General features: G+C 44.7%; 1 protein-coding gene across 5 annotated transcripts; it reads left to right on the top strand.

The window, feature by feature from the left end:
- The first annotated feature begins 2,047 nt into the window (after positions 1 to 2,047).
- On the top strand, positions 2,048 to 22,379 carry NPL (N-acetylneuraminate pyruvate lyase). Of its 5 annotated transcripts, none has more exons than XM_028732234.2 (12): positions 2,053 to 2,223; positions 4,025 to 4,126; positions 6,514 to 6,587; positions 8,341 to 8,428; positions 10,548 to 10,605; positions 11,515 to 11,590; positions 13,147 to 13,239; positions 15,702 to 15,850; positions 16,626 to 16,672; positions 18,461 to 18,545; positions 19,308 to 19,347; positions 21,085 to 22,379. In XM_028732234.2, the coding sequence occupies exons 1-12, from the start codon at positions 2,132 to 2,134 to the stop codon at positions 21,234 to 21,236; spliced, it is 1,056 nt and encodes a 351-aa protein (XP_028588067.2). In that variant the 5' UTR covers positions 2,053 to 2,131; the 3' UTR covers positions 21,237 to 22,379. The 5 variants fall into 5 exon arrangements, 4 of the variants coding, with proteins under 4 accessions (XP_077784292.1, XP_028588069.2, XP_028588067.2 ...); XM_028732235.2 differs by lacking the exon at positions 2,053 to 2,223 and adding an exon at positions 2,283 to 3,852; XM_028732236.2 differs by lacking the exon at positions 19,308 to 19,347 and having other exon boundaries at positions 2,050 to 2,223; positions 21,085 to 21,261.

Below are 22,379 nucleotides of genomic sequence, written 5' to 3'. Positions count from 1 at the left end.
TGAAAAAAATCTGGTAACCTTATTTTAAATGTGGGTTTTCTTTTTTGCTTTTTAAAAATTTTATCTGTAAAACCAGTGCCATCTAGTGTCTGATCCACGTTTGGAAATAATTAGTGACTAATTACAATGTTGGACGCAGGTGGCGCTGTGGGTTAAAGCCTCAGCACCTAGGACTTGCCGATCGAAAGGTCGGCGGTTCGAATCCCTGCGGCGGGGTGCGCTCCTGTCGTTCGGTCCCAGCGCCTGCCAACCTAGCAGTTCGAAAGCACCTTCGGGTGCAAGTAGATAAATAGGGACCGCTTACTAGCGGGAAGGTAAACGGTGTTCCGTGTGCTGCACTGGCCTGCCAGAGCAGCGATGTCACGCTGGCCACGTGACCCGGAAGTGTCTGCGGACAGCGCTGGCTCCCGGCCTATAGAGTGAGATGAGCGCACAACCCTAGAGTCTGGCAAGACTGGCCCATACGGGCAGGGGTACCTTTACCTTTTTACCTTTAATTACAATGTTTTGCATGATAAATTGTAATTGTCACGAATTTGTTGTATGGAATGCAACAAAAAGGCCATTATATTGCACCTTAAAATTTTCTTTTAGCTTTTTATAATATAGTTTTATTGCTTTCCAATACAGCATATAACAATTAAAAAAGAAAGAATACAATAACAAAATCCCAACTTTTAGCTTTTTAAAGAATGTGCACTAAGATGTATATTTTGAATGATTTATTTCCTTTTCTTTTTTGTATGTTTGCTCAAGGAAACTTTGCCCCTTTGGTTGTTCATTAGAAATTGTATTTCCTTGCGTCTGTAGAGATCATGCAGACAAATCCGTAAGCCACTTTGAGCCCTTTGAGGAAAGAAAAGTTGATAGAGTGATCAAATAAACAAGCAAGTAGATGGAACAATCAAATAAATGCAGATCATGGAAATTATTTGGGGTGGGGGTTGTCAGATGAAGAGTGGTCTTTCGTGAAACGGCTGAGATGTTTATTTTTCTTTCTTCTAATTTCTAGACTTCTTCCCAGCCAAACTGCCTGGAATCCAAAATCATATCTTAACTTGGTTTGCTTGCTTTAAAATGAACAGGATAACCTTGTTCAAATTAAAGTATTTTATGGCTGCATCTGATTAAGCACTCTAGTCTACAAATGCTTGTGCCATAATAAATCTGCCTTTATTGCACTTGCTTGTTCAAGCAATCCTATGCACGCTTGTTTATTTGTTACATTTATATCCACCTGCCCTCGAAGGAGCTCGGGGTGCAAACGTGCTTCTCCCCCCCCCCCCCATTGTGAGGTGGGTTAGGCTGAGAGACTGGGACTGGCACAAAGTCACCCAGTGAACTGCACAGCTCAGGGCGGATTTGAGCCCTTGCCTCCTAGGTCTTGGTCACTTATGTTTTAATAAACATATAACAACAACAACAACAACAACAACAACAACAACAACCTATTATTTATATGTTGCCCATTCGACTGGGCTGCCCCAGTCACTCTGGGCAACTTCCAAGAAATTAAAACACAGTAAGATATCAAACATTAAAAACTTCCCTCTACTGTACAAGGCTTTCCTATACTATACTATACTATACTATACTATACTATACTATACTATACTATACTATACTATACTATACTGTGTGTGTGTGTGTGTGTGTGTGTATATATATACACACACACACATATATATATATATACATATATATACATATATATATATATACATATATACACACACACATATTTACACTATAGCACTGCAGTTCACCGTTGGCTTACCAGGAAGTAAATCTAAACGAGGCTTCCTAATGATTAAACCTGTATAGAATTGTGCTGTTAATGTTAATTCACTGTTAATTCACTGTGGATTTTAGAATTTGGGAGGGATAAAAATCCTATTTTGTGCATGTGCGTGTATAATGCAATATCTCTGAAATCAAAAAGTTGCTGCTCATCCCCGAAAACTGGGTAAGTCCCTATGCCTGATGTGTGTCTTAATTCACCCTGCTGAGCTTGCATTTACAATTCCCTGTTTCCACTCTCAGCCAGCAATCTCCGGCAGCTGCGTTGAACTGCTTAATGCAGGGCAGTGAATTCACCTCTTTGTTCTGAGCATGCTCAAAACCTGTGGGCATGCTCAGTAATGTTTATTTATTTCTTTTAAAGCAGCAGCAAAGCCGCCTGATTCGTAGAAGCCGGCAGCAGAACTTCCTCGGCGGGGCCAGGTGAGAGAGCGGGGTGCCCTGTGTCCGTGGCTGCCGGTGGCTGGGTTGCGCATGGTGCCAGATTTGTTGGCAAAGGAGGACTCTTGGGCACAGGGCTCTTGGGCAATGAATAGGGCGAGGTTATTGCTTTGCTATGCCATGGTCCGAGGGACTGGTCATCTGTAACAATGCAGTCCTTAACTGTCTTCTAAGGAGTGCATGCCGCCCTGCAGAGGGAGGAATGCCCTGAAGCAATGGTGTTTCTTTCTTAAAACAACAGCAATGGTATTTTCATATTGGTTCAAGACAGTCCAGGAAGACAGTTTGTGTGCAAAATGCAAAACTGCAGCTGTCCGTCTTATTGCCTCCTTTAGTTATGGCTGGTGGAGTGAAAGTCACAAAGTGGTTTGTCCGCTTCTTTTTCAGGCTGAAGGGCTGTGGTTTGGTTTGGTTTGGTTTGGTTTGGTTTTCAAAGGCAGAGGAGAAGGAAAGGGAGTAGTAGAAGTGCCTTCTTGTGCAAGAAGTTGTTGAATCTTGAGGGTGATTTCATGAAGTTCTTTGAAAACACAAACACTTAGGGACCCAAAGAAGCAATGGATGCTCTGCCTTTGAAATGTGAAAGTCAGCAGTTTAGATAGATAGATAAGATAGTCATTTGGATTTATAGCCCACCCTTCACCTCAAGGTTACGGCAACTCAGTAACAGCAAGATCTTATAGCACTATCTCCCTCTCGCCCCAAGACCTGGGCAAAGATGTGCATTTGAACCAAGCCACAGTGAACAATGATGGCACTAGATGTTTGTTGGCAGGGAGGAACCACCACCGAGAAAGTCATGTTATGGGTGTTCATCCTGCAGGCCTTAGAAGACAGCAAGCACTGCTAATAGCACCAATTATAATATCCAGGCAGGTGTGTATGGAAGGAGTCCTCTCTCCGTCAGATATTTGGGACCACATGACTGGGCTCCACCTATAACTGTGGTGGTATCATCTTCTCCCCTGTCTAATATCTACATGAAGCCATTGAGAGTGGCCATGAGGGAATTCTGAGCAAGGTCTCATTAGCACATTAATGATACTCAGTTCTATTTCTCTGTAACGTCTGAATTAGGAATACTGGTTCTGGCCAGGATCCTGTTTCATCCAGTGACCAACCAGATGTATCCAAGATGCCCACAAGCAGAGCATAAAAGGCAACCGCCTTTTCCTTTCCTTTCCCTCTTCCAGCAGCTTCCATTATTGTGGAAGTGAATGCCATATGCATTTACTTACTGCATCATGAAATCCATATAGGCTTCCCAGAACATAGGCTCTCTAGGGTGGCTTGCAAAACAAATACACTCATACCTCATGTTATGTTTGTTTCATGTTATGTTTTTTCAGGTTGTGTCCCGCGGTGACCCAGAAGTACCGGAAAGGGTTACTTCCGGGTTTCGCTGCTCGCGCATTCACGCAAGCACTAAATCGTGCTTCATGCATGCACACAAGCACCAAATCACGCTGCGCAGATACGGCGCTTCAGGTTGTGGGCTTTTCATGTTGTGAACAGGTCTCTGGAACGGATCCTGTTCGCAATCACAGGTGCCACTGTACAGCCATTAAAAGCAATAGGAGCTTTTAAAAACTAAAAATGCAGTCATGAGGCAAGGTACAGTATGTGCTGTTGGGTGGCTGTTTATTTGTCTTGTTGCTGAATGTTTGCCAAAACTGCATATTGTTTTTGAAAAAACAATAGAAAGTTCTCTCTGTCCTGGACTCTGTCTGTAAGGGTTAAGAGAAGAGGGCTACTCAACATCTGCTTATTTTCCTGTCACGATCAGGGCTCTTCTCTTTCTCGGACTCCACCCCAGCCGCTCTATGGCAGCCCAGAAGAAACTCCAGGGTGTTGTGGCAGCCACTGTCACGCCAATGACTCCGGATGGGTAACTATCTCCCTGGCCTTCAAAGCAACGGCAGTAAGGTTTGATGGGCTCTTAAATAAATCACAGACACAGATCATGATTCATTTTATCATATCCTTCATTGCCTATCTGCACATGTCTTGCAACAGAAAGGGGGAAATTGGATTTAAAATGGCAATAATTAACCAGTGTGTTGGGTCTTGCCATCAAATTTTAGAGCACAACTTCTCTGCAACTACAAAATACTAAGTTTTTGTCCCTCTTAAACAGATAGCTTGGCTCACTTGCTTGAGGTATCTGTTTGCACTGCTTCAGAGGCAGTGTGCTGCTTATTTGCACCAGGACTGTTATCTCTTCCTTTCCCATACTGCTGCCTCCCCTTCTTTAAATTCCTCAGAGCAAGGACCTCTGGTGTGTGTGAAATACATGACTTACAAAGTTACTCTGTATGGCTCTGTGTACCTGGGTGCCAGAATTCAAAGACCCACTCCACTAGGGCATGGCTAAGGCTGATGGGACTTGGATTCAGAAACACCTGGAGGGCTCTTGGATGGCTGACCTAAGGAGTCACCATTTATCTATGGCAACCACTTTTGAAATAGAGAGGTGTTTCTAAAGCAATTTGTGAAGTGGCACTGTGACCTGCTGTTCCGAGGAGAGGGAACCCAACACCCCAAAGGTGGCACACAGGCCCTTGGAGATGCCTGAAGTTCCTCTTTAGCTCCTCGCCCAAGTGGGCTCCTTTGTAAGATGTGGAGGATCCTGATCTGGAGCAGGTGTTTGGATCCAATCCTTTGCAGATATATTATTCTAGTGTAGAGTAGACTAGGAGTGGGCAGTCTGCCTCCCTGCATTGTCCAGTTTCTAGTGGCCAACCCAATGCATGCTGGTTGCTGGAATTCTTGCAAATAGTGCTGGACTGGGTAGACCTTGGTCTGATCCTCTCATCCGTTCTTAAGCAACCATGCATGCTTGAGCAGTCATTGAGCACAGATTAGTTAAACCTTAACTGTTAAGATTGTATAGTTAGGATCCCTTGCCTGGTAGGGGAGATGACAGGCGTTCAACAGAGTCAGCAAACACTCCCTGCCTGGTGAATTCAGGAAACTGCCTGCCTATTTAGTCAATGGAAAAATCACAATTCTCACTTCCACCTAAATTTCAGAAGGACCAGTCGCTCCCTTTGATGTAGGATTTGATTGTATCCATGAATTTTTTATATATATTTAAAAAATCATACTGAATATGCTTTTTATGATGTACATTGCTTAGAGATTTTATAAATATTAAGCAGTTTATAAATACTTCTAGATTAAATGCAATAAATATAAATATAAAACTGTGGTAGTTCTAGTAAGAAGGAAAAAAGTGGACAATAGAAGGGTGAAATTGGCCCACCATTGGAATAAACCATAATGGTAGCCCCCCCCCCCCGCCCCCATTTAACAAAAGAAAACTAAATTTAAAAAAAGAACCTTGCTTATTCCTGTGCTGCCTCTCTGGCTCCTGGAGCCCTGCACAACCTGGCAAGCTTAAGATTAAGAGCTGAACGGGACTACCCAGAGTTTATCAGGAAGGAAAACAGACAGTGTTGTTGGCCAGCCATTCTCTTTTCAAGAATGTGACCCATCTTCACAGATCACTAGTTTGCTTCTGTCAGCAAGGGGTGAGGCACTTATTAACAACGCTGACCTTGGTACAAACAAGTGAGGTGACCTTGGAGCCAGACACCCTGTGGCAACGATGCCTTGGCCCAGGACTGCCTCCTGCTCCTGTGGCCATGCAAATGCCTTTCAAAGAGGCAGGATGGACTTCCCTGGATGCTTATGGGCCATGGACTGGGGCTTCTTCCAACTGGGACTGAGTGGGAAATGGGAAAACAGATGGGCTTCCCTGTTTGGCTTGCTGCTTGCTCTGTATCCAGAAGCCCCACTTGGACCGGCAGCTAGACAGAACAGAGTTTCTGAGCCCTCTGCTCTTGGCAAAACCTGGTGACGTCAGACAGACGGTGTTTTCCTGCTGCTCCCATTCGGAGTTGGAAAGCTATCCGGAGATGGCAGGGGGGAAACAGGAACAAGGAGTGGACAACAGCTTTTGCAGCCTGCAAAACATGGTTGAACGTTTTCATGCTCTGGGCTCTCCTTTCTTTGGCTTTCTGGTTTCTGTTTTTGTGTCATTTGTGAAAACACCAGAAAAACTGTGAATGGAAGCAAAATTAATATGACATTAGCTATCCTGCAGGGAGTGATGCCTTTTATCATATGATTCTATGATCTGTCTGGCGAGGGAAGATTGGTTGTTCAGGTTCAGTTTTAATGTGTATCTGCCTGGCACTTCACATTCTGGGTTTTTCTTTTCAGTTATGGATATAGGTGATCATGCTTCCTGTCTTGTGTTCCTTTCTTCAGAGAAATCAACCTCTCTGTGATTGGCCAATATGTGGACTACCTGATAAATGAGCAAGGTGTGAAGAACGTCTTTGGTAAGATATGGCTTATGAGACCATTTGCTTTTGTGTGGACTGTCTCCTACACGGAAATGGCTATCATTTCAGCCCCAGACATCTAAGATGACACAATATATCGTGATAACTTTATATTACCTTCAGGATTAAAGTACCATGCCTCTGAATGTGTCAGTTTGGGGAGCAACAGCAGGAGAGTGCTATTGTACTCTAGGCTTTCCAGAGGCATAGAATTATACAGGTGAAAGGGACCCCAAGTGTCATCTAGTCCAGCCCCCTCCACTGTAGGAAGGCATCTGATTGGCCGCTATGGGAAATGGGATGCTGGCCCTTGGTCTGATTTGATGCAGCAGAGCTCTTCTTATCAAAAGAGTCTATGCACAGTCTGGTATAATAACTTGGCTGCCCATATTCACTCCAGGGAAGCCTGTGACAACTGAAATGAATATTTATTGTTGCAGTGTGTGGTTTATGTAGGTACTTGTTTCTGAAACGGAGCCTTCTCCATGGATGTTTCTGCTGTGATAGGTCCCATGTGCATGCTTCCCCCAAAGAATTGTGGGAACTGTAGTTAACTGTGCCGAGAGTTGTTTGGAGACCCTTATTCCTTCTCACAGAGCTACAATTCCCAGAGTTCCCTGGGAAGAGAGATTGGTTTTTTTAAACCTCTCTGTGAATTTTAGCCCTTGTACCATGGGCCAACAGATCTGACCCAGTATAAGGTGCAAGGCTGGACCAAGACATTTTGGCCCCTGCAGTAAACCACAAAATGGCGCCCACCGCACCCCTCCAGAGAAGAAGGGGTGAGAAAAGATCCATATCAGGAACAGGGGGAACTAAAGATCTACATTGAGATAGATGGTGGGAGGAGATCAGCAGTGCCTCCTATTGGCCAAGAGGCCGCTGTAGAGGTGGCATGGGGTGTGCTGATGCCGCTGCCGCCACTAATACATTCCTTGGAGGCCAGAACTGTTGCCCCTGTGGATTCTCCCGCCTGAGGCAGTCGCTTCACCTTTCCTCAAGAGTGGGCCGGCCCTGATGAGGCAGCTTGCTATGTTCCTGCAATGCACCCCATGAGGCTCCTCACAGGGTCTCTGCCATGGGAGCATATTCACCCAGTGCTTTTCAAGCTGCACTGGCTCCCGGTGGAGTACAGGGTCAGGTTCAAGGTGCTGCTTTTGACCTTTAAAGCCCTTCACGGCCTAGGACCCTCGTACCTACAGGACCGCCTCTCCTGGTATGCCCCACGGAGAGCCTCAAGGTCCATAAATAGCAACCCCCTAGTGGTCCCGGGCCCTAAGGAAGTTAGATTGGCTTCAACCAGAGCCAGGGCCTTTTCAACTCTGGCCCCGGCTGGTGGAACGCTCTGCCTCATGAGACCAGGGCCTTGCAGGATCTGATTTCTTTCCGCAGGGCCTGTAAGACAGAGTCGTCTGCCTGGCCTTTGGCTTGGAGCCAGTTTGATTCTCTCCCCCTCTTTCTTTTTCCTTTCTCCTCCTGTGAAGAGGCTGCATCCTAATGTTTTAATGTTGTATCTTAATCTTTTAAATTGTATTTTAATCAACTTGTTTTTATTATTGGTTGTTAGCCGCCCTGAGCCCAGTCTTGGCTGGGGAGGGCGGGGTATAAATAAAAATTTGTTATTATTCTTATGAGCTGTGAAGCAAGGCTTCCTGCAAACATGCTGAAGTAATCATTTCCCCTGCAAAAAAAATAAATCTCTTCTTTCTATGTGTGCAAATACTTCCATTTTTTCCTTTTTTGGTCACAGTAAATGGAACCACAGGAGAAGGCCTGTCCCTGAGCGTTCAGGAGAGGAAGCAGCTGGCCGAAGAGTGGGTGACTAAGGGCAAAGATAAGTGAGTAACTCGGGGCGGGGGGCAGATCGGTGTGTTTCATGGAAATCACTGGCTGTCTAAGCAAAGACAGTTGATTGTGAAATCCGTGTCCTGTTTCCTTCCTTTTTTCCCCCTTTAAAGGCCAGGGAGAGGGGAACAGTTTTCCAAGACTACTGTTGAAAGTAACAAGCTGCAGTATGTTAATGTCTGTCTCTCATCTCCAGCAGATTTCTTTAACTCTTCTCATTGCTCAAAGAAAGCAAGGAAAATAAAAGTGGATATTTGTAGGAGGAGAGCTGTCTGTCTTGTTGGTGTCTATACCATTCCTTGCAGGCTGAAAATAAGGATGGAGAGGCGGGATATGGGGAAAGAGAGAGTGTTGTTTCTTTAAGACAGAACGCTTGGGCTGCGATGATGCTGGTTCAGAGATGAAAGAATAGCTTTACCTTTTATGACAGTGGAACAGATTTCCTCAGAAGGTGGTGGACTCTCCTTCCTTGGAGGTTTTTAAAGCAAAGGTTGCATGACCGTGCATCTAGTTGAGATTCCTCCATTGCAGGGGGTTGGACTAGATGACCCTTGTATGTATGAATTATGTAGAAATCACTGGAGGGCAGAGCACACAGAGCATGAAAGCTTTTAAAAATCATTTTCCTTCTACTTGCTGATGTTAACTTTGTAATACTAACAGTCTGTAGATATATTGGTTTCTGCTTTTAAAGATTAATCTCCCCTTCAAAAAGGTTCCTAAAAACGATTTCAAACGGCTTTGATGCAGCCCCCTTTCATTCTCTTTTTAAATTTGCTACCTTGACTACTGCTTAAACTTTAAATAGCTGTAATTCTCCGATTCTATAAGAGCGCGTGGATGTGACCTGCAAAGCGGCTGTGAGTGGGCCAAATAATAATTTTTACCATTCCACAGTTTGCTGGCATAGGTAGCATCTGCCAATGGTGATGCTTTGTATGCTGGTGATGTTCCACCTCCACGGCCAGAGTCCTTGTGTCTCTGAATGCCAGTGGCTGGGAATCCCCGTGGGGAGAGCGCTGTGGAGCTCAGGGGAGGCACCTGGCTGGCCGCAGTGAGAACAGAATGCTGGACTGCGTGGACGGGCCATGGGCCTGACCCGGCAGAGTTCTTTTCATGGTCCTGTGACTCCTGGCTTTCCCACTGAGTACCATACATTCTTTTTTCTTAATTGGCGTTCTCTTATGAATATTTATAGTACTTTATGTAAACCACTTAAGATATTTATTTTTGATTAAGCTGGCTTTAAATCTTGCTAAGTGAAGGCACAAATCTTCAGAGAAGAGTTTCTGGGGCACTCCTGAAAGGGGGGGGGGGACGTGACTCAATATGCTCCTTTTCCCATACAAGTTTTTGAAACATGGCCTACAGATTTTGACAGCGTTCTACTTTTGCCCTGTGTTCCATTTTGCTGTTCAGCTTTTTGAAATACCTGCATTTCTGCATAAATATGCCTCTTCACTGGACTAAATGGCATATATCCCTGTGTTGCATGTTGTCACATGTGATGAACACATGTCTGTATGCTGATGTGTGTGCACTGAGAGGCTAACTGCACATTAAGGCCCAATGCTCTCCTCCTCCTCTTCTTCAAGTTGCTTTAGAACAGATCATTTGAAAGCAAGTGAAAGACTATCAAGGGAGAGGGAAAGGTGTGGAGCAGTTTGGACTGGAGATGTCTGAGGAAGGAATCAAGTGTCCTGTTCTGCTTTTCTGTTAATTCTTAATTGCCTCTCAGCAAAGCAGATTTTCTATTCCAAGATATTAGATCAGGGGGACCTTTTCAAGCCGAGAGGCTGCTTTCCCTCACACTCTCTGTCCTCCACTCAGGCAAGCAAGCAGCATTTTCATGGCTCGGGGGCACATCCCACCCAGGCAAAAATAGTTGGAGACAATGCGGCTGAGACCTTATGCAACCTCTGGGTCTGTGTTTCCCCACCCTGATATAGAGACATACATGCACATGTACAAATACATGGACCTGGTTTTAATACATGAGTTTGTCCTTGACGAGGCTGCAGTTAGATATTATGAAATGCTTGCACTGCAGACTGTCAGCAATAAGACCACACACACACACACACACACATTTTCCTCTTTTCTTCTTTGCAGACTGGATTACGTGATTATTCATGTTGGCGCACTCAGTTTACCAGAAGCAAGGGGACTGGTGAGTGAGTGTTTTTAATGTATTTCCCTCCTGTTTTTATCCTCCGTGAACTTTGGCTGCACAAGGAGACAGTCCTGCCTACATTTATTTATTCATTGCATTTATATCCTGCCTTCCCTCCAAGGATCTCAAGGTGGCATACTATATATAATTCTCCTCCTGCACATTTTATCATCACAACAGCCCTGTGAGGGAGGTTAGGCCGAGTGTGAATGACTGGCTTAAGGCTACCCAATGGCAGTGAGCTTCATGGCTGAGTGGGGATTTGAACCCTGGTCTCCCACATCCTAGTCCAGCACTCTAACCATTATGCCACATTGGCTCCCTTCATGTCAGTGCAGGGTTGAGAAGCTACACTTGCTGAAATTCCGCCTCCTATGAAGGATAGCAGGTCTTCTGGTCCCTCTAAAGCAGCCTCTCCCAACCTGGTACTCTCCAGATGTTGTTGGACTACAACTCCCATCATCCCTGACCATGGGCCACGCTGGCTTGAGATGATGGAAGTTGGAGTCTGACATCAGTTGCAGAGCGCCTGGTTCAGGGAAGCAGATTTTGGGAGAAAAGGTGAGTGTATGGTTGCAACAAATTAAGTGGGTTCCGGCTATTTTTTTAAAAAAGTGTTATTTGCATTGCAGATAATTGGAGTAGCTGATTGGTTAGCATATGATCACTGCAGATGATCAAGACACATAAAGCCCACCTAAAGAATTGCTTTGCAATCAGAACATCTCCTCAAAACAGCCAGGAATTGCTATAGAAACAATACCATCGGGAGAGCCAGTTATATTTGTATATCTAACTCTAGCTGGGGAATTCTCATGTAATTGAGGAATAGACAAGTGATCTGTTCCTTTTCTAGCACTTCCATGATGGTGCCAATCTCTCTGGATTTCTTTCCTTCCTTTTCAGGCTAAGCATGCAGCAGAAATAGGAGCGGATGGCATAGCTGTCATCGCCCCCTCTTTCTTCAAACAGGTGAAGAAAGGTGAGGAGGCAGGTCCCACTGTATTATTTCCCTCTTTCCATCCACATCCTAGGCAGGTCTTCAGTACTGTGAAGAACAATGTTGTTGGGATGTGCAGCGGTAAAGCCAGAGGATGTGAGCTGTTTCTGTTAACTGCTGCATAATCAATGCCTTGGCCGTTACTTTTCAATTTACATTCCCTCATTGTATTCTGTGGGAGTGTAGAAAAGCCACAAAATGTGGCATTGGGGGCAAATTCACCTTCCTGTGGATCTCTGCTTCCATTTGAAAAGGAAAGAAACCAACTTTGCAGTCCTTGTGGCTTGGAAGACACACATTAAAATGATCAGGTACTGGACCTTGTAAAATCTCCGAAGCCAGAGTGGGGGCTGAATAAGAATTCCAGTGACCAGGAGGTGAGGCTCCAGTGCCTTCCATAGCTCATTGCCTCTCCTCTTGACTGACAGGGACAGAATAAATTATGCAAGATGAGCATGATAAATTATACAAATTTGCATAATTTATATAGGCTGCAAAAGCCCATTTTTCTTTGTACAGATTTCAGGTTACCTAAGCCAGAATGTTTTGGGAGTGTGTGTGTGTTTTTTCTTTTAGTGCAGAGTATGCCCATCCATGAATATAGAGGAAGATAAAAGTAATTGCTGCAGGTCCACCTCTGCGTACCATGCAAAAGGATGCATCTAAGCTTTGAACAGGTGACGCGGGTGGCGCTGTGGGTTAAAGCCTCAGCGCCTAGGACTTGCCGATCGCATGGTCGGCGGTTCGAATCCCCGCGGCGGGGTGCGCTCCCGTCGTTCGGTCCCAGCGCCTGCCAACCTAGCAGTTCGAAAGCACTCCCGGGTGCAAGTAGATAAATAGGGACCGCTTACTGGCGGGAAGGTAAACGGCGTTCCGTGTGCTGCGCTGGCTCGCCAGATGCAGCTTGTCACGCTGGCCACGTGACCCGGAAGTGTCTCCGGACAGCGCTGGCCCCCGGCCTCTTGAGTGAGATGGGCGCACAACCCTAGAGTCTGTCAAGACTGGCCCGTACGGGCAGGGGTACCTTTACCTTTTTAAGCTTTGAACATACTTAGTTAATCTCCTGGGAAGTTTTCTACTTTTATAGAGCCTGGACTTGCATCTCACAATTCACAAATAATGAAGATACGGGTCTGCAGTCTTTTTGTTCTTGCATCTTCCTACATACATATTCTGTGCTAATTTGAGATGCTACCATCACTTATCCTCACTGACATGAATCAGATTAGATCTGGTGGTTTGGGAATCCCAGATGAAAGCCTGGAACAATCCTTATCTCCTTTTTGGTCTCTCCACCTCCAGCCACATATTTACAATTGGCAACCGAGCTGGGAAGATGAAGACCCAGATGAGTTAGCGACTACAGCACCCCTTCAAGAGTGGATTTTAAACTCTCTGTGTGTTGGATGGTGGGGGGATAGTTGTGCAGGCAGTTTGGGGTTGCTACTTGCATGTCACATAGGCCTACATTGCACATGAGGTCTGCTCTTCAAAATTACCCAGGTTTTCAATTGCTTTCCTTGTCTTCTCTTATTTAGATGCTCTAGTTGCCTTCCTGCGGGATGTTGCGTCTGAAGCCCCAGGCATCCCATTCTATTATTACCACATCCCTCCCCTGACTGGTATAAAAAGTAAGTGTTACTCGTCTAGACCATCCTAATTACATCTCAGGGAAAAGTTGGACTCAGCAGCTCTTTCTGTGTATGTTTGGTGTTTAAACTAATTTAGGCAAATGTCAAATGCATAGGATTGTGCTTCAGAATGTAGTGGTGGTCAAGTATTGTACTAGTAGAGACATGGTCTAAGGAGCATAGTAGAAGCTAATTCCATCTTTGGAAATAATATTGCTAAACTCACTAGAACGTTGATGTGTACTGGTGATTGATTAGGGGCAGATCCGTACAAATCATTTAGAGCACACCCAAGACACATTTATTGTAAATAAATTTTTATTGATTTTCACAATTGAATTCCACATTTAATCACAATAGTACTTCCCCCCCATCCCCAAATTCACAAATACCTTTTTCAAAACCTTGTCTTTGAGGTTCTTTAAACCTCATGACTTCCCTCCATTCCCTCTTCTTGGTTCTTTATATAGACAAAATTATTCTGCATTTCCATATTTCATGCTTAACCAATTATTATTTCTCTTAATTTATCCAAATTTCTACTGATTGCAAGTGTTTAGTCAAGGCCTATTGATGTTTGAACCTACTTGCAATACCCTGCAATCGAACAATAAACCTTTCCCATGATTTTTCCTAACTTTAGCACACTCCAACTTTCCCATCAGCAGACAGTATCCATAAAGAAAGATTTAGTAACCTTTTCACTTGCAAATTGTTTCCATGCAATGATAGTTACTAATAAGACGGGAATGGACTTTTGATGCCAAATTCCGCCTAATTAATTAATTAGGAATTAATTAATTCCGAAAGTAAATCTTTACCTTTCCATCGGCCTGGTAGTAATTTTTGGAAGATCTCTGCTTCAGGCTTGAGCTGAGGCTTCGCTCCCGCGGAGTTGCGATACTGCCATGACCGCAGGCTCGACTGCCGCTTCCTCCCCCCTCCCCATACTTTCCAGCACAAAAGGAGTTTGGGGGCTGCAGGAGAGCCCTTTTTGATGGCTGCTGGACCTCTCAACACCCTGAGACCCTCTCAGGGCTTTTTGGGGGGGTGCGCCTCACCTTGGCGCTTCCCCGTTTCTCCGCGGGGCTCGGGTCCGTCAGACGATCGGACTCACGCTCCTTTCCACCATCTGCAGAAACCGGAAGTGCGCCCAAGACACATTTAAAGCACATGACTTCCCTCAAATAGTGCTGGGAACTGTTGTTTGTTAAGGATGCTGGGAACTGTAACTCTTTGAGGAGAAACCACAGTTCCCATGGTTCCTTAGGGCAGTCATGTGCTTTAAATGCACAGTGGATGCGCTTTGAATGTATGGTGTGGATCAGGACTAAGCCCCATGGTTCATACATGTGACATGTATTATGGGCATTATCCTTGTTTATATTCATTATAAAGTATATAAATTTTGAGCCACTGTAATGGCCAAGGTTTCCCCTCAAAAAGCTAGGGAAATGGTAGCTTTGTGAGAGTTCCAATAATAGTCTGTTAAACATTGCTTTACCTCCCTTGACATGAGCCAACAGTGTGACGCGGCAGCTAAAAAAGCCAATGCAATTCTGGGCTGCATCAATAGGAGTATAGCATCTAGATCAAGGGAAGTAATAGTGCCACTGTATTCTGCTCTGGTCAGACCTCACCTGGAGTACTGTGTCCAGTTCTGGGCACCACAGTTCAAGAAGGACACTGACAAACTGGAACGTGTCCAGAGGAGGGCAACCAAAATGGTCAAAGGCCTGGAAACGATGCCTTATGAGGAATGGCTAAGGGAGCTGGGCATGTTTAGCCTGGAGAAGAGGAGGTTAAGGGGTGATATGATAGCCATGTTCAAATATATAAAAGGATGTCATATAGAGGAGGGAGAAAGGTTGTTTTCTGCTGCTCCAGAGAAGCGGACACGGAGCAATGGATCCAAACTACAAGAAAGAAGATTCCACCTAAACATTAGGAAGAACTTCCTGACAGTAAGAGCTGTTCGACAGTGGAATTTGCTGCCAAGGAGTGTGGTGGAGTCTCCTTCTTTGGAGGTCTTTAAGCAGAGGCTTGACAACCATATGTCAGGAGTGCTCTGATGGTGTTTCCTGCTTGGCAGGGGGTTGGACTCGATGGCCCTTGTGGTCTCTTCCAACTCTATGATTCTATGATTCCCTCTTGGCCCACAATTCCCAGAGTTCCTGCTCTGAGGCAAGAGGACGTCTGCAAAATCTGGTGTAAGATTATAGTGTATTCTGATCAAGGAATTCCATTTCTGTTGCCTTCCACAGATAAGGAAGAGGGAACTTTTGGGGGCATTCTTCCCAGATTTATACCTTTTCACAAGAACACATTCTTTGTAGCGTATTTTGGGATAGATTTGCAGCCTCTATTGTGATGTTTTCTTGCCAGATGTGGTCATGTGGTTTGCCCAGTAAGACTTGGAAACCTGTTGGTGTTCCTCTCTTTCGCTCTCCCTCTCTGTTCAGTTACTGCCTACGAACTGCTAAATGGAATGATAGATCAGATTCCCACCTTTAAGGGGGTGAAGTTCAGTGATAAAGACCTCCTGGATTTTGGGCAGTGTGTGAAGAAAAATGACAGAGGCCAGTTTGTACTTCTGTATGGTGTGGATGAGGTAAGGCATTTCTATATTAATAACTCTGGTGTACTAGAATGGCACGATGGCTTACTAAAGCGATGTAACCAAGTAGTGCTTTTTGTGCTACTGGGGATATCTTCTGCCTACCAAAGAGCTGCCATGATCACTTGTTTTTGTTTCTTATGTAATTTTTAAAATTAATTTTCCATTTTTTAAAACAATATTATAACATCGTATCACCTTTTACATATTTTTAGCTCTACTGAGCTTTTGACTTCCCTCCGCTCCGTCATCTGGTTTTTATCAAACACAGAACCGCACATTTATATCGTCTAACTTCTACATTTAACTTAAATTATTTAGAACTTAAAACACAAGTAGAAAGTTTCTTCTTTTAAACATTGTGAACTTTACCGCAGTCCTGCTAGTGTCTTTATATGTTTACAATGATTGCCTATGTATTCAATAAATTTACTCCATTCTCCCTGGAACACTTGGTCACTCTGGTTTTGGATTTTCCCCGTCAGCTTTGCCAATTCTGCATAGTCCATCATCTTCATCTGCCATTCCTCTATTGTTGGTATTCTTTCTGTTTCCACTTTTAGGATAATAAAGTTCTAGCTGCTGTAGTGGCAAACATGAACAATTTCTGGTCAGCTTTTGATAGTTCCACTCTGGTCATTCCCAGCAGGAATGCCTCTGGTTTTTTAGGGGCCATGATCACTTTTTGAATACTGTCTTCCCAGTGATAAGTTGTTCTACTGTTTTCTCAAGGAAATAAAAGATGTATTTTTTGTCTTTCCCTAACCAGCAACTCCTGGCTGCACTCGCTATGGGAGCGACTGGGGCAGTTGGAAGGTCAGTCTCTCTTTCACAGCACAAACCTAACTATGTCTAAAGGTAAAGGTAAAGGTACCCCTGCCCATACGGGCCAGTCTTGACAGACTCTGGGGTTGTGCGTCCATCTCACTCACGAGGCCGGGGGCCAGCGCTGTCCGGAGACACTTCCAGGTCACGTGGCCAGCGTGACAAAGCTGCATCTGGCGAGCCAGAGCCGCACACGGAAACGCCGTTTACCTTCCCGCTAGTAAGCGGTCCCTATTTATCTACTTGCACCCGGAGGTGCTTTCGAACTGCTAGGTTGGCAGGCGCTGGGACCGAACGACGGGAGCGCACCCCGCCGCGGGGATTCGAACCGCCGACCATGCGATCAGCAAGTCCTAGGCACTGAGGTTTTACCCACAGCGCCACCCGCGTCCCTAAGCGCCACCCGCGTCCCTAACTATGTCTACTCAGAAGTAAATCCTATTGAATTCAGTAGGACTTACTCCCAGGTAAGGATCTCATCTTTACATGGATGAGAAAGTATGAGTTCCAATGCCGTGTCTTTTGAAGCAAAGAGGATCATTTTGCAGTTCATTTTTCTGGCTGCTTTTAGCCCTGCACCGGCTTTTGTTTATACAGCTGAGTGATGAGTAAGAAAACTTTCATGTCTGAAACAGTTTTCTTCTTTTTATTGGTATAGCTCAGAGCGTCTCAAACTTATTTGGCCTACTGCTTCCTTTTCAGAAAAAAACCTCAGTGCCCACCCCCCCAGGAAATGAACAAACAGAAAGATTCTGTGACAAATTTGCATTCTTTTATGTATCTATATTTCTACATATGTCCTACAACATAGTAAAGAAAGATGTTGTAAATAAGACACCTTATTCATTGCACAACAGATGAAACATGTGGCTTTTCAAAACTGGACAAGGAGGTGGATTAGTCCCTGGGATTAAAGGGAGTGGCGCAGTCCAGTCGACCTCAGGGGCGGGGCTGGTGCAGCAGCCTGCCTGCCATTGGCCAAATAGGGAGGCAAGCTGCTATCAGGTGAACCCAAAAAGGTTCACCCAAGCCTGGGAAAACACACCACCTCCAGGATGACTGCCACCTGGGGAGGCATTGCTGCCATCCTGCAACGGCGCCCGACCTGGCGGTAAGCGTCATTACACAATAGATGAAACATGTACAAATGGTTTTTCAAATTTTTATTCTCTTCCCACTTTGGGAAACACCTGTCTAGCTTTTTGCCTGCAAATCCTTATTATCTGCACCTTCTGCCCTCTCCTGCTGATCATATTAAGAGTAAATTGTATTGTGGCTAAGGGCCCATTCATATTTAGCATGCTAACGCGTTGGTTGATTACTCTCACCCAATTACGTTTTGCACCCTGCTTGAGTGTTTTGGCCTGGCAGGGAGGGTGTCCTTGAACTCTGTTCACGTCTCTTCCTTCCCTGGATGGAGAAGGATAGGAAGAAAGCAGCCTCTTGCGCAAATGTTGCATTTCTTGCTCCACCCATTCTTGCCTTTGGCCCTGGACACCACTGTCTTGTGGCCCCTGGAAACTTGTCTAGAGGCTCTGAGTCTGAAAAAGTTCCTTGCCCCATTTAGAATGGTAACCATAGAGGGCACACTCTGTGCAGGAGCATCTCCCCTCCCACATTTTCCCTTTTAATAGCTAATTACACGTGACATGCTACTCTGTGCAGGAGCAACTCCCAGTTTTGCACTGGAAGGATACCTTCAGATTTGCTATTCTAGTTACGGAGGCACATATTAATACTAATTCTGCCTTTGCTCTGTTGGCTTTTGTTTTTGTACAGCACCTATAACTATCTGGGCAAGGCAAATAACTCAATGCTGGAAGCTTTTGCCAATGGAGACCTCTCCTTGGCACAAAAATATCAGGTATGATATTTCTAACTGAAGCTGATGACAGTGGATCATAGTATGATAACAGATTCCTCCTTCTTTTTGTATACGGGTAACTCCCAGGACCTCCATAGGCACTGCCCATGCTTGCACCCCAGAGAGGTCACCTTGGTGCTGCTAACACAGCCGTTTGACTTCACCCCTGGAGGTGTACTCCATTGTCTCTCGAGACAGATGAATGCCAACAACAACAACAACTCTATTCAGCTTTACGCACCTAGCCAAAAAAAAAAAACAAGGGGGAGGGAATGGCAACCCCACCCACCATTTAACCCATTGTGTTTTGACTATACACAATTTTGGCATTATGCTCTACCCCCGGAATATAACCCCCCCCCCCAATAAGTTGTACGGTACAGATAACACACTCTGAAAGTCGTGTGCATCTCCCCATTCCCCTTCACCCAGCTTGGAACAATGGGCAAATGGGAACAGGTTTTTTGACACGTATCACTTGCTGAATGAGGAGCACCTGTCCTGTATTTGCAAACAGTTGGCGTGGGACCATATGACCTAGCTGGCACTCTGCCAAAAATTTAAATGAACACTCTCATTGCACCCCCCTCAGATCCTGTGTGCCCTTCCCTTCCCAATCCTTCATTGTTCCCTCTCCCCCAATTACCCGATAACACTATGTATACCACCTCCAGTTTAACACTATGTATACCACCTCCAGTTGCCCTACACTTTTTTTTATTACCTATAATAAAATTAATAAACTTATTTTCTGTCTCTTAGTGCAGTACCCAGGAAGTAATCAGCTTTTTCATGGCACAGGGTAGGTACCACAGTAGACTGGATCCTTTTCTGCCCATCAGACATGGTTTATCCAGCGTGGCTTGAATGCTTCTGAATTTCCTTTTTTTTAAAAAGCTTTTATTGCCCAAGAAGCGCAGATATGTTCTGAAAGACTCCATTTAACACACTCTCTTTCCATTTTTCCTTTGCAAATTGCCCCTTGCACTTTCTTCAAATGCAGCTTTTCTCATGGGCGTAGCCAGGATTTTTGTTGGGGGGGGCAGAACCTCAGATTTGTATTGGTTTTTATTGATTTGTGGGGAGAGCTTCCCCTGCCCCTCCTTGGCTACGCCCATGGGTTTTCTCCTACTGCTTTGATTTTCAGACCTCGGTTTTTTTTCCAAATGCATTTCGTTAAAAATATATAATATTACTGTAAGATTATAGTAACAAATTATTTGTACTCAAGTGCTTACACTAAAGTGCATGTACTCTATGCTAACCATCTAGCAGCTTGTACATTTGAACTATGCCTCAGATTTCATCTGTATATATTCCATTGTGTATCTATTTGTAATATTATCTTGTTCGCTGCCATAGAATTTAGCCAGATTCCCCAAATGTTTAGCAACAGTAATGCTCCATGTCAGGCAGTAAATGCATGTCAGCCCTAGAATTTTGAGAGCTCATATGACATTGTCATGTTGAATCAGTAAGTTCCCACGTGGACTCTCACCTCTGCATTGAGCTTACTGGCAGGCCAGTCTGTCAAGCCTTCTGCTGCCCCAGCTGCAATATGAAGACATCACATTGGGCAAAGGATTCCTGTATTGCAGGGGATTGCACTCGATGACCCTTGTGGTGCCTTCCAACTCTAAATTCTATGATTTGGTTGTTCTTTTGTCTGACTTGCAGGGCTATAGTAAGAATTAAAGGTAAAGGGACCCCTGACCATTAGGTCCAGTTGTGGCTGACTCTGGGGTTGTGGCGCTCATCTCACTTTATTGGCTGAGGGAGCTGGCATACAGCTTCTGGGTCATGTGGCCAGCATGACTAAGCCGCTTCTGGCAAACCAGAGCAGCACACGGAAACGGCGTTTACCTTCCCACCAGAGCGGTACCTATTTATCTACTTGCACTTTGACATGCTTTTGAACTGCTAGGTTGGCAGGAGCTGGGGCCGAGCAACGGGAGCTCACCCCATCACGGGGATTCAAACCGCCAACCTTCTGATCGGCAAGTCCTAGGCTCTGTGGTTTAACCCACAGCGCCACCCACGTCCCTTATAGTAAGAATTACAACAAACTAAAAGCTTAGAACACTGGAAAACCCAATAAATCTGATTACAATATTATGTTTTAACTTTTCTGTCAAAAACATTCAATAATTAAAGGTTGGGGACTAGTCAGTTGGCTAAAAGGTTGGGGGCAAGGGCCAGACTTCCTGAGAGGCAGTAAATCATAGGGTTTCTCTCCCCCTGCTCTTTTATGAAAAGAAATTATTTTAGTCACATCCCCACTATACATTGTAAAGCACTCTTGTAACAGTTGTGGCTTTCCCTCAAAATCTTGGGAACTGTCATTTAAGGGTACTAGTCTCACATAGCTACAATTCCCAGCACCCTTAACAAGCTACAGTTCCTAAGATTGTCCATGACTTTTGTATTGGTATGGGTGCTTTAAATGTATGGTGTGGCTGTGACCCCCATCATCGACTATAGAGTGGGGCAGAAACTTTGTCATTGTGGAATGATTTCTGTCCTTTTTTCTTTTGGCTAGGCTTTGGCGTTGCAGAGACCAAAGCAATCGTGACTCTGCTTTCAGGGATACCCATGGGTCCCCCACGACTTCCACTCTCAAGTGCCTCCGAGGAGTTCATTGCCAGTGTAAAACCCAAATTGGAGAGCCTGAAGAACTGTTGCTACAGCTGACTTTAAGTATCCAATGTGGGCGTAGGAACATGGGCCATGCAACTTGGTGAACACTTCCATACTTGAGATGCATCCTGACTGCTCAGCTTCCGTGAGGAAATTACTCAAAGACTCCTAACAGGGACTATGCATTGGTGCCCTCTACATACCTTGCCTGGATGGAAAACAGTAGCTGCTTTGCTGCTTGGCAAGGATGCCTCTCCAATAAAAAGAAAATAGCTTATTTTGAAAATAGGAAGATGCTGTTGACAGAACGTCTACCATTCTTTTGCACTACTGGGGAATCAAGACACAGCTTAGACTGCCAAACTCCTTTATGCTTTTCTTGCCACTTTCATATCCCTAACCAAAATACAAACAGTGATATAACTGGATTTAGTACCTTGTAAACCTGAATTGTGTTTACAGAACCCAGACTCTGGAAACTCCAATGTCGACATTATTTCAAGAAGTTCCTAAACTTTTGCAAGTTGTTTTTCTATCTTCCTGCGGAGTTGCTGACATTGTTAGACTCCAACTGCCATTAGCTTCAGCCAGCTTGGCCAGTAGTCAGGGATGATGGGAATTGTAGTCTGAAAACAGCTATTTGGGAAACACTGAGCTAAAGCTATCCTGCCAGGAGGTCCAATCTTCAGTAAGCACCTAGAGGTGATTCCTCATGAGAAGATCCAATAGTGGGACTCAAGCCTCTTGCTTCAAAATCAGTGCTTTCTAGGAAACAGGTCTACGGCTGGAGATGAGGCCAGTTTTACAACTCACATCAGGGATGATTGGCAGTGACTGTCCACTCCACAGTTAGTAGGAAGCTCTTCTGTGTACCCCCATGGCTGCAGCAGATTCTCCATACCAGTTATGGTCTCAAGGTCAGATACCTGGACTTTTCTGACAAGTAACCTGTGCCCCTGGCAAAGAATTCTGGGGAACATTCTGTTCTTACTGAATGTTGTTCCATTTTAAGAAGATGTACAAGAGACACTTGATCTGGAGAGATTAAAATGAACAGTGTGAAGTATTTTATAAACTTACCTGTTACCTAACTAGAACGTATTAACATGCATGGAATGTCTGTTGGAGAAGGAAAGAGATTTCTTTGTTAAATTTACTTTCAAAACTGCAAAAATAAAGTCTTTTTTGTGGGCAAAA

Source organism: Podarcis muralis, chromosome 5 (genome assembly GCF_964188315.1).
Source record: "Podarcis muralis chromosome 5, rPodMur119.hap1.1, whole genome shotgun sequence".
In the NCBI taxonomy this organism is placed as follows: Eukaryota; Metazoa; Chordata; class Lepidosauria; order Squamata; family Lacertidae; genus Podarcis; species Podarcis muralis.
This window is presented reverse-complemented; position numbering and strand designations above follow the sequence as displayed.

Excerpts from the sequence above, each read along its gene's own strand:
- NPL (XM_028732234.2), top strand. The coding sequence starts at position 2,132 with ATGCTCAGTAATGTTTATTTATTTCTTTTAAAGCAGCAGCAAAGCCGC. Across the intron at positions 10,606-11,514 it reads TACCAGAAGCAAGGGGACTG|GCTAAGCATGCAGCAGAAAT; the intron begins GTGAGTGAGTGT and ends CTTCCTTTTCAG. Across the intron at positions 16,673-18,460 it reads GCGACTGGGGCAGTTGGAAG|CACCTATAACTATCTGGGCA; the intron begins GTCAGTCTCTCT and ends GTTTTTGTACAG.